Here is a 12,443-nt window from a genome sequence, read left to right as displayed (position 1 = left end):
GTAAGAATATCTGGGCCGCTACAAGTCCTGATTTAACTTCGTGCGATTTTTATTTGTTGGGCGCACTAAAGGACAAAATGTACGCTATCACGCGATAGAGGAACTTAAGGATAAATGGCTCTGAGCACTATGGGACTTAACTGCTTTGGTCATCAATCCCCTAGAAGTTAGAACTACTTAAACCTAACTAACCTAAGGACATCACACACCCCATGCCCGAGGCACGATTCGAACCTGCGACCGTAGCAGTCACGCGGTTTCAGACTGTAGCGCCTAGAACCGCTCGGCCCCTCCGGCCTGCGAACTCAAGGATAATAGCCGTGAATCAATCAGTTCAACCTCTTAGAGGGAATTACATCGTGCGATTAATAATTTCTGGAGTAGGTGTCAGAAATGCGTGGGAAATAATGGTATCTCCTTGCGTGACATGGGTGAGTACAAAGTTTATTTGCTTATACACTCCTGGAAATTGAAATAAGAACACCGTGAATTCATTGTCCCAGGAAGGGGAAACTTTATTGACACATTCCTGGGGTCAGATACGTCACATGATCACACTGACATAACCACAGGAACATAGACACAGGCAACACAGCATGCACAATGTCGGCACTAGTACAGTGTATATCCAACTTTCGCAGCAATGCAGGCTGCTGTCTCCCATGGAGACGATCGTAGAGATGCTGGATGTAGTCCTGTGAAACGGCTTGCCATGCCATTTCCACCTGGCGCCTCAGTTGGACCAGCGATCGTGCTGGACGTGCAGACCGCGTGAGACGACGCTTCATCCAGTCCCAAACATGCTCAATGGGGGACAGATCCGGAGATCTTGCTGGCCAGGGTAATTGACTTACACCTTCTAGAGCACGATGGGTGGCACGGGATACATGCGGACGTGCATTGTCCTGTTGGAACAGCAAGTTCCCTTGCCGGTCTAGGAATGGTAGAACGATGGGTTCGATGACGGTTTGGATGTACCGTGCACTATTCAGTGTCACCTCGACGATCACCAGAGGTGTACGGCCAGTGTAGGAGATCGCTCCCCACACCATGATGCCGGGTGTTGGCCCTGTGTGACTTGGTCGTATGCAGTCCTGATTGTGGCGCTCACCTGCACGGCGCCGAACACGCATACGACCATCATTGGCACCAAGGCAGAAGCGACTCTCATCGCTGAAGACGACACGTCTCCATTCGTCCCTCCATTCACGCCTGTCGCGACACCACTGGAGGCGGGCTGCACGATGTTGGGGCGTGAGCGGAAGACGGCCTAACGGTGTGCGGGATCGTAGCCCAGCTTCATGGAGACGGTTGCGAATGGTCCTCGCCGATACCCCGGGAGCAACAGTGTAGCTAATTTGCTGGGAAGTGGCGGTGCGGTCCCCTACGGCACTGCGTAGGATCCTACGGTCTTGGCGTGCATCCGTGCGTCGCTGCGGTCCGGTCCCAGGTCGACGGGCACGTGCACCTTCCGCCGACCACTGGCGACAACATCGATGTACTATGGAGACCTCACGCCCCACGTGTTGAGCAATTCGGCGGTACGTCCACCCGGCCTCCCGCATGCCCACTATACGCCCTCGCTCAAAGTCCGTCAACTGCACATAAGGTTCACGTCCACGCTGTCGCGGCATGCTACCAGTGTTAAAGACTGCGATGGAGCTCCGTATGCCACGGCAAAGTGGCTGACACTGACGGCGGCGGTGCACAAATGCTGCGCTGCTAGCGCCATTCGACGGCCAACACCGCGGTTCCTGGTGTGTCCGCTGTGCCGTGCGTGTGATCATTGCTTGTACAGCCCTCTCGCAATGTCCGGAGCAAGTATGGTGTGTCTGACACACCGGTGTCAATGTGTTCTTTTTTGGATTTCCAGGAGTGTATTTTAAATGTAGTTAAGCCGCACCGCAGCAGTAGACGGGCGACACGGCAGCTGATGGCCTGGCAACTGAGCGCTGGCTGCCAAGGTATCTACTACTACTCACAGGCGGTCATCAGATTAATGGAACACTCAGCAGTTACGTTGTGTGTTTATTTATAACTGGTTGTGACGGGTTCCGGACGAAGCACTGCCAGCGTGTGAGGCGTCGGTTTGCCGCAGGACCAGGTGATGGCGCTGCAGTGGGTGCAGCGCAACGTGGCCGAGTTCGGCGGCGACCCGTCGCGCGTGACGCTGTACGGCGCGGGGTCGGGCGCGGCGTGCGCGCAGTACCACATGCTGAGCCCGCTCTCGGCCGGCCTCTTCCACCGCGTCATCGCGCAGAGCGGCTCCGTGCTCAACCCCTGGGCGCTGCAGCGCAAACCCATCCGGGTACGCCACCGCAGCACCACGTAGCATACCGCAGCCGAAGCGGACGTGACGGCGCTGAGGTCTCATTCTAATTCTGCACCCACGAAGTCCGACGACACCCAGGGTATCATCAGTTAATACAGACCATTAAGTGGGGTAGGACGTCAAACGGGCCCACTTGGAGCAGGAGAGTCATCACAGGACATTTTAACTCCCAGTGTCTATACTTTTACAAATAAAGTCGTAAAACTTTGTCAGCATGACCAGGAAGGATTCAGAATTCACGCTCATAGGAGTGGAAGTTCGAAAACATAACAAAGTAATTTTTTTTTACATGTGAAATTTCTTCATTTTTTCGCTTACTTATGGCTGCCTTTGTTCCTATAGGTACACTTTTTTTCATAAGTTAGAGAGATTCTTCGATTAATTTTGCGCAGCATACATACCATCCTTACAGGTGTATGAAACTCTACAATCTATTTACTTTATGAAAAAATGTTATAGTTAATTAGCGCAATTTTTACCACAGTTTTTAATAGATGAGGAAAATTCTAGCGTTTCGTACACCTTTAAGAATGGTTTGTATGCTGTGCAAAATTCATCGAAGAATCTCTCTTACTTATGAAGAAAAGTGTACCTATAGCAACAAATGCTGCCATTAGTAAGTGAAAAAATGATGAAATTTCACATGTAAAGAAAATTACTTCGTAATGTTTTCGAACTCCCACTGCTATGAGTGTGAATTCTGAATCCTTCCTGGTCATGCTGACAAAGTTCTATGAATTTATTTGTAAAAGTATAAACAGTGAAAAATAAAGTGTCCTGTGGTCCCTCTCCTGCTCCAAGTCGGCCCGTTTGACGTCCTTCCCCCCTTAAGCAGGAGGGGTGTTTAAAACTGAAATATTACTATAGAGAACTTTATTAGTGATCAGCTATTAGAATTTGAATACCTATTGTATGAGATGGAAGTTTCTCGCGACGACATCCTTGTACAAAACATCCTAACTTAACCTGTCGCGTCGGATCTGGGTTAAATCGCGAGATTTCAACGAAATCGTCCATCTTCTCCGTCAGCAACAGCGGACTGTTGCGTCTGGTCCTCTTCATTTGTTTACTGTTGTTTCCATCCCTCACAAATGAGTGCCCTGGCAGCGGAAAAAAATCACTCTTCAGCCGAAGGTTTTACATATTTCATAACGGTTTTAAAATACATAAAATAATATTGTCAAGTGCGAGTAGGACAAGGCGGTCTGAGGGCTCTCTACAAACGTACAACGGGAGGGGAGGGGTGGGGGCACAGATTTACTACAAACTTCGTACACCTTTAGACCTTTAGTAGGCCATTAAAATAACATATTGTGCAAGTTCAAATGGTTCAAATGGCTCTGAGCACTATGTCGTCATCAGTCCCCTAGAACTTAGAACTACTGAAATCTTAACTAACGTGAGGACATCACACACATCCATGCCCGAAGCAGAATTCGTACCTGCGGACGTCCAGACTGAAGCGCCTAGAACCGCTCCTCCGCCACACCGGCCGGCAATGTGCAAGTCGTGCACAACTCTTGCGATTCTGAGAAAATAAAAACAATTTTACGCGTCTTTCATGTGGCTTTTATATCTGTTAGCAGGTGCCGGAGCTTTAGAGTTTCATGTTTTTCAAGTAGCAGCTGTGTCGTGGATGTATTGTCACGGTGTTGGACTCTGGAGGGAGACATCCGTGTACAAATCTCCCTCGTGCCCCAACTTTTTGCCCGCACGGTAGCTCAGCGTGTTAGCTCAGAGAACTGCCTGTTCTATGTAATAAAAACGACTGAGTGAAGGGATCAACGACGAACTTCAATGAGTGTCATGTGACGACCGCCACGACCAAATGCAACGAACGTTAACGAACAAATGCAAAAAAAAAGAAAAAAACAAAAAAGAGTGGTTAGCGTTCGATCTACGTAAGGCGAACGTGCATAAGGCTACGGTTCAATTACCGCTAAAACTTAATTTTTAATTTATATTAAACTGTTGGATGATAGGGAAATTTTTCAAAATGTTAACGCGGTGCGTTTTCCCTCAGAAACTCTGAACATTCCCTGTCAGAGAGGGAAGCATGCATTCATTCGATGCAGTAGATGGCGTTTCAGTTGATGTTTAGCATGTCTGCATAACAAATTTCATCCCGCAACGTGTAATGTCGAGAGCACATTTGACGAGTAATTGTACATTACTCTTGTGGTCTGCCACATTCTGACTTACTTTATTACTGAATAAAGTCATTTGCATCATTATTTATCGAGGTCTGTCTTGGGCTTTCCAGACCTGTCCCTCGTCCTTGAAAATTTAATTAAAAATAATAAATACCCAAATAACAATGTGAAATTCACTACAACTTCATGAAAGTGCACGTCAGGTTATTTTTCATTATGTCATCTCTCAAATGGTACCTAAATTAAATAATGTGACCAGTGTTAAAAAATACAGATTAAAAACTTAGAAAAGTATGGACCACTACTATCCCGCTCAGAGCGAACGATTTTGACCACAATAACTTCTCATGGTTGGCGCCTTCACACGTATAATGTACATCAGTTCCAGAATAGACTAGTAAAACTTCTGTTGCGATTTTCTCAGAGTTTCCAGAGTAGTGCACCTTACTACTAAGGTGTACAAAGTTGAAGTAAGTCCATGATCCCAACGTCGTGGTCTCTACTTGTTAGTTGTGTATATCGATAGTTCATCCATCCCGGGAATCTGAAACCTAAAAGGTTTTTGCCTCTTATTGTTATCGATAGTGGCAAGACACCTATACCAGGAATTTCTAGTCTTTCGAGAATATTTTAATTTTCAATTTTAAGTTCAAATTTTTTGTGTAATTTCACTTTTGCTCCTGTAATACTTTAGAAAACGGGGTCTTATCAGGCGGACAGTCAGTCGGATAAGACTTGAGAAACAAATATTTTTTCTCGTGTGATATAAATACAGATTAACAATTTTCCTTTACTTGTAACGTGAAATCTTGCTCCTTGCCAAAATTTCATGACTCTAGGTGAGCGAGAATTACTCAATAGCTGATATGAGTGAGTTAGCGAGTATCAAAATAAGTGACTTCAAAGGCCTTGATTCCACTGACTTAAAAACTTCAATTGTAGGCCACGATAATCGTAGAAGGATATAGTCCACAGGAGCTGCCTATTAATAGCTATAGTAATTTTGTTGTTATGTTCGTTTACAGTTCCTAGACGACTTGTGATTGCTCGGTATAAGTCATCATCACTTCATGCAGCTGTGTCTATATCTGAACTGGCAGAGCCAGCACTGTAGCAGGAAGGTACACAGTTCACTGCATTTCAGTGAGTGTTCTCAGTATCGAGAGTTGGTTAGCATGCTCTAGTGAGGTTACAGCCACTGTCCCGGTTGAAATTATTCTCGCAGGTCCTATCTTCTATTTCTCCTTTAGTAACAGAATCCGAGTATGTACAAGAGTGAGACAAGGTTTTAACTTCATTAATCATTATTCTGTCTTTATTAATGAGATTGTTCATCAACTACTTATTTCTCAAGTTATCGATATTTCTGTGTTTCTCTGGCGCTTTGCACTGCGATCTGTAACAGTAGATCGCCACGTACTTGTTCAACGTCTTCACGTTTTCGTTTCTCGGAGAGCGCTACCTTTATATCGCGAACGCTATAACCAGTTTTTCGAAATGCGTACGTCAAATGATTGATCAAAGAAGCCAGGTGGTCCTTGTCACAGACAGTTGTAGCTCTTCATATTAATATCTTAAAACAGCTGTCTTCTCGACATGGCGGTGATAACACTGTACACTGTGATACAGATCAGTGCGCGTCGGCTTGCAATGCACAGTGTGGTCGTGCCATCCATCTGATTTTCATTGAACCACAACATCTAAAATTGGCGTTTTCCTTCTCTCTCTGTCTTCACATAGAACTGATGTTTCTTCCTGAGGCAACAGAGACATGATGTATTTAACATACTACCGTTCCTCTGGTGTAGAGTTATTGTCAATGATTTTTGCAGGACGTTAGTGGCTGTAATAAATTAAAAATTATCACCATGTTTACGATTTCCTCTAAAATAAATTCCTTGTATGTGAACGCGTCCGTCAACGCACAGAAACACGAGAGCAAGGAAAAAGTGTCTCTAAAAATTCAAAATAGCCCGGTCACCAGGCAGCCAACAGTGATTTCTCCAGAAAGAGCTAAATAAAGATTCACTTTTGTATTATGCAAAAAATCGTCTGACGGCAGTTATCAACCGTGTTTGTGTTGGTAGCAGTTTTCAAATAACACACAGGAAGAACAGCTGCTCTTTATTTTTAGCTGGATTTCGAAGGATAACACGAGCATCCGTGATCGGTTTGGTTAGCCGCCAATCCACATGGACCATCAGTTTTGGCGCCATTTAGGCGGAAGTTCTCCTGACTGCTGGAGCTTTGTAGGCTTAGAGAGTGCTACCAATTCGACAAAAAATCATTCCGATCGGATCCTTACTTATGAGTCGCGATATCTCATTGACTAATTTACCGATGGTAGTCCGGGTGTCCCATCTGCACAAACCCACGAGATCACCTTTGCTGCACCTCAGGTAACGCTAAATGTTCTACGAAGGTTGTGTCATGACAGTACCACTCTCTCACCCTCTTGTTATTCTCTTATCTAACACTTTTTGTTACTTATGATTTTTATTACGCAGTTACCCGAGAAATATTCGCCATACTTTGTTTATTTTTCAGATTCAATGATTTAAGCACTCTTTACGACTTATTTCAATAATGAAATTTCCTGGCAGATTAAAACTGCGTGCTGGACTGAGGTCGAACTCGGGACCTTTGCCTTTCGCGGCCAAGTGCTCCTGATAATATTATTAAACAGGTACGAGTTATTTGTATTTGCTTTTGGAGATAGCAATGCAGTATATCTTTTATATTCGAGTCTAAATATGATCATCATTGAATAGTTTTCCAAACTGCTCTCCTCTTCTGTAAATCTATGAGTGGCTTTAATCGTGTAAGTTGTGATTCAGCATAAAATCTAGGTTTACCTACATCATGCTGCTGCTTGGTATCACGCTCAGAGTAGCAAGATATCAGGCAGGTTCCCACTTTTAGCAGAACATAGTCGAAAGCAGGAGAGACAGTAGCGGCTATTCCGGTTGCTCATAGCTTACAGCCTCTTTACATCATGGGTTGTTAAATTCACTTGCAACTGATAACGGATAATGAAAATAAAGAGAGCGAATTGTAGAGACCAGACTATTCTGTGTAGCCTCATATGCAACAGAGTCACATATTGCAATGGAATTGCCTTCAAGTGTACCCAAATGTATAGCCTGTCCCTGTCAGTTGCGAAAGTGTTCTGTTGTACACACGAGACAAATGCGTCCCGGGTCCATTCGGTGAAAACTGTTAATAAGTTTATGAGGTCAGTCAATGGCTATGTAGTTCTCACTGGGATGTCTGTATGCCTTGCACACAGACTGAAGTGGAGTTCCACATGCGTCGACAATTAGACAAACATATTTAACAGTGAAACTTTCTGGCAGATTAAAACTGTGCGCCGGACCGAGACTCGAACTCTGGACCTTTGCCTTTCGCGGGCAGGTGCTGTACCACCTGAGCTACCCAAGCACGACTCACTACCCGTCGTCGCAGTTTCAGTTCTGCCAGTACCTCGTCTCCTACTTTCCAAACTTCACAGAACCTCTTCTGCGAACCTCTGCAGACTATCGCATATTTCTCTGGACTTACTGTCCTTGAAATGAATTAAAGATAACTCCAATCCCACCACCGCGACAAAATTTCTGGGAAATTTCCCTTGTTTGTGAGCTAAATGTCTGAATTGGAAATTCTCTCTCTAATACTGCCAACAGTGATCTCCACTGTCCAACAACTAGCTCGCCTTGTATTTATCGGAAAGGAAATGGTTTGTAATGGATCGAATCTCGAACTACTCCGCTGCCATTGGGAGGAAAAACAGAAAAAAGAACTGACCCTGCACTGAATCTTGTGAGATACACTGCAACATACATTAAAGAGCCGAAACATTATGGCCGCCTGCTTGACAGCTTGGTGGTCTGCCTTTGGAACGTAATACGAAAGCTATTCTGCGTGGCGTGCAGTTATCAAGTCTTTGGTAGGTTTCCAGTGGTATGTGGTACCAGGCGTATAACTACAGGTTCCCCAATTCCCGTAAATTACGAGACGGTTGTTTGTAAGACCATAGCTGGCGGTCGACATCGTCCCAGATGTGTTCTATCGGGTTCAGATCGCGTGAATTTCATGGCTAAGCTCACTATTACACTCCTGGCCTTGTGACACTGACTGTTATCTTGCTGGAAGACGCCATCGCCGTTGGATAAGTCAACAGAGATGAAAGGATGTAGTGGTCCTGAATCATGATCAGATATTCCGCAGCTGTGAGGTGCCTTCGATTACTACCATCGTGGGGCGATATATGTTTCTAGCAGCCGTTCACCTGTATGACGCTGTATCCTGATATGGCCATCGACATACACTAATATGAAACGTGTTTAATCCAACAGACGACACGTTTCTATTAACACGTACCGAGCGAGGTGGCGCAGTGGTTCGCACACTGGACTCGCATTCGGGAGGACGACGGTTCAATCCCGTCTCCGGCCATCCTGATTTAGGTTTTCCGTGATTTCCCTAAATCGTTCAGGCAAATGACGGGATGGTTCCGTTGAAAGGGCACGGCCGATTTCCTTCCCAATCCTTCCCTACCCCGAGCTTGTTCTCCGTCTCTAATGACCTCGTTGTCGACGGGACGTTAAACACTAACCACCACCACCACATCTATTAACACGTGGTCTAATTTCGATGACTCTGTGCCCTCTGCAGCCGTAATTGCCGACGTCATCGGTTCAACATTGGCACACTTAGGGGTCGTCTGCTGCGAGGCCCCATGTTCAATAATGTGCGTTGAACGGTGTGCTCCAAGATGCTTGTGTCTGCACATGCTATGTTGTCAAATCTACCAAAGATCATTACCTGTCCTTATTTGCGGAGCGGACAAACATTCAATCTACGCCTTCTATGATGACGCCCTCACGTCCAACTACTTGTCGTCCACTCGTGGTTCCATCGTCCTTCAACCACTTTTCACAGATACTCACGACGCTGGCACACGAGCAGCCGGCCAGATTTTCCGTCGAGATTCTCGCTCCCACGCGATTAATCGTACTCTTCTACTCTTCGTTAAAGTCGTTTAAGTCATTCGGTTTCTCTACTTGCGGCCCGTATCGTCACTAGAATGATTCCACAGTTGTCTCTGCTGCGCTTATACGAGGGTTGGAACTTTAATAGTGGCAACTATTTATTTACAGCTCTTACAAAATGGATACGTGTTTCAAAGTTTTACTGTCCTTCAAAGTAGTCACCAGCATTGTGCATAACCCGTTGCCAGTGATGTGGAAGTCGTTGGATCCTCTTAGCAGTGCCAGTTGGGCTGGCAGTTCGAGTGGCGCGGTCTATTGCTCGCCGAATTTGTAACAGTTCTGAAGCGAATGCCGTGAAGTGTTTCCATCTGTGTAGAAATCTAGTTGAACTCACGAGGGCCTAACTCAGGGGAGTGCTGTAGGTGGCGTAGCACTTAGCAGCCCCATCAGTCAAACAAATCAGTAACAGCTTGCACTGTACGTGCTTGAGCATTATCCTGCAAAATGATAGTCAGTTCCTGCAGAAAGTGTTGTCTCTTTTGTCTCTAAGCTGGTCGTAGGTTGTGTTCCAAAAATTAACAGTATAGAGATAGAAGTGATGACACTTTCTGCAGGACATGACAGGACATGACAGGACATTGCAGGACAATGCTCAAGCACATACAGTGGAAACTGTACGTGCTGCAACGGGTTATATACAATGCTGGTGACTACTTTGAAGGTCAGTAAAACTTTGAAGCACGTACCTATTTTGTACGAGCTGTAAATAAATAGTTGTCACTATTAAAGTTCCAAGTCTCGTATGTTTACCGCGTCAGCTGCCCTCAGCGCCACCAAGCGACATTTACTCTGACGGTGGGCAGCGACCGTAATGTGGTGGCTAATGTTATTATAGTTCGGTAGTTTTGGTACACTGCGTAAATGACGTAGTAAATGGTGCGATTACCAGTAACATTGGTAGCACAGGTAGGGAAGAAGCATAAATGAATGTGTAAGAGAGAAACTGGGAGCCGACGACTCCTATTTACTGTTTTGATTGTTTGGTTGTTTTCCTTACACATAATTACAACCGCACACCATTCAGTGTTAATCCGCTGTGTATTTTATATCCTTTCAAATTATAAATTGCAATGTGTATTAAAAATTAACTGATCACGTAACCACTGCGCGTTAATGTAACCAAACAATTACTTTTGATGCAAGTACAGTTTATCTGCACAAATATAAGAAATATATAATTATTGTCATTTATAGAACGCTTTCCATCATGATCAAAGGCAAAACTTTTCTGTTATTGTTGATAAATGCGAAAAGCCCTTAAGAATAACAGAAACATATTTTATATAAGTTTGCGAAGTATTGAAGAGATGTCTGTATGTTGTTCTGTTGCAACTTTTTTTAAAATTTTATCTTTTTTTATTAAATTGTGTTTTCTGGAGCTATATGATCTACCTGTATTTTTTTTTTATTTTTAGTACAACACCCTTCTGTCCCACGTTAAAGATCACCAAATTTTCGAGTAAATCCTGAATTAAACACTGATAGTTTCAATTTTGCTATAAATGCTGTTAATTTTTCAGTAACAGACAGAAGAACAACTCTGTAGAACAAAAATGTTATGTAGGTTACGCAGGCCTTTGTATATCCTCACTCAAACACTTTACTGCTTCTATTTTCTAGGAGAATCTCGTAAGATACGATTCGTATACGCTAACAAAGAGATCGTAAAGGTGTAACGCTCGATAGCCATGCAACAAGCCTATCGTATGGGAAACGCGGGTACGAGCGCAACTGACCAAAGTTCCTAGGAAAGCTACTGTAGGCTACGCGTACTTAGGGTAGTCTTCGGCCCACGCTAATTTTACAACTTTAGTTGCGGCTAATCAGCATATATTCATCGAAATCACATTTTTTTCGCTAACCTTCTGTTTTCTGCATAAATAAGAACAACATAAGAGATTTTGAAGGAGTTTAGTCTACTGTAGTTTTTGTAGCTTCAGGTAAATGGAATAATGGATATTTGAAGATGACATGCACGGTACAGAGAGGATGGTTCAGTTTTTAAGAACGATGCTTGTGTTGGCAACACCTTAGCGAATGATTCACACACAAAGATTATGGACGCTTTCAATTATTTTAGTGTACTCTGCACGTTTTATAAATATGTGAGCGCGAAATAATTTGACTACGTAGTACTAAACTTGAGCATTCTGTAAAAAATTTGTAGATGGTAATTAGATCTTACTGTTGTTAGCAGAATTATCTTCTTTGGCTGACCGCTCCCTGATCATGTTCTTAGCATCACTGATAAATGAGTCGGATGTTTCAGATTTAGTTTCAGATGACAACCTCATGACGTTCTACAGTGTGTGTATTTGGAACGTGAATCATTTAGACTCTGGAGAACAAAATTAATAGCTACTCGATTAAATAATCAGTGACACCGACAGTAAAGCCACGGAAGTAGCGGCAAACAGAGAGCAAAAAGATAGATAGCTACGTCAGTAGAATACTTACCCACGAAAGGAAAAAGTTTCGTGTTTTAATCTTCCAGGGAGACTCAGATCAGCACACATTTCTCTGCAGATTGTAAATTCAATCTAGAAATTATATTTCGAGTGTTCGGGTTTAATTTCTTGAATTTCTTTTATTAAAATAATGTTTTTAATCGTCAAACAATATCTTCCAGAGAAGATCTTGAATATTTTGTTTGACGAGAGAAGAATGACAGAACTCGAGGAGCCGGTAAAGCTCTTTTCATTCTTGTCGAGACCTGAGCAGTGTCTCACGGTCGCCCGAAATCCTTTAAGTACCAGAAACGCGGTTAAGTGCTCCGAGTGATTCCGTCCTCAACTTTCTGCTTCAGAAGCACTTAGTGAAAACGAGTCTTACTTGAGCCCACGGCTGTTGTTGAATCACAAGGAAGCACGGAAGAACGTAAATCTCGTTTTAAGTGTTGGTATTGTA

General features: G+C 44.0%; 1 protein-coding gene across 1 annotated transcript in view; it reads left to right on the top strand.

Moving 5' to 3' along the window:
* LOC126348386 (esterase FE4-like) overlaps window positions 1-12,443 on the top strand; it is a 106,513-nt gene that overhangs the window by 28,488 nt on the left and 65,582 nt on the right. Inside the window, exon 3 of the mRNA XM_050002354.1 lies at window positions 2,099-2,308. Within this exon, the coding sequence (XP_049858311.1) occupies window positions 2,099-2,308 (210 nt within the window). The remainder of the gene's footprint in view (window positions 1-2,098; window positions 2,309-12,443) is intronic.

This window comes from Schistocerca gregaria, chromosome 1 (genome assembly GCF_023897955.1).
Source record: "Schistocerca gregaria isolate iqSchGreg1 chromosome 1, iqSchGreg1.2, whole genome shotgun sequence".
NCBI lineage: Eukaryota > Metazoa > Arthropoda > Insecta > Orthoptera > Acrididae > Schistocerca > Schistocerca gregaria.
The sequence above is the reverse complement of the archived record's forward strand: the minus strand, read 5'-3'. Positions and strand labels throughout refer to the sequence as shown.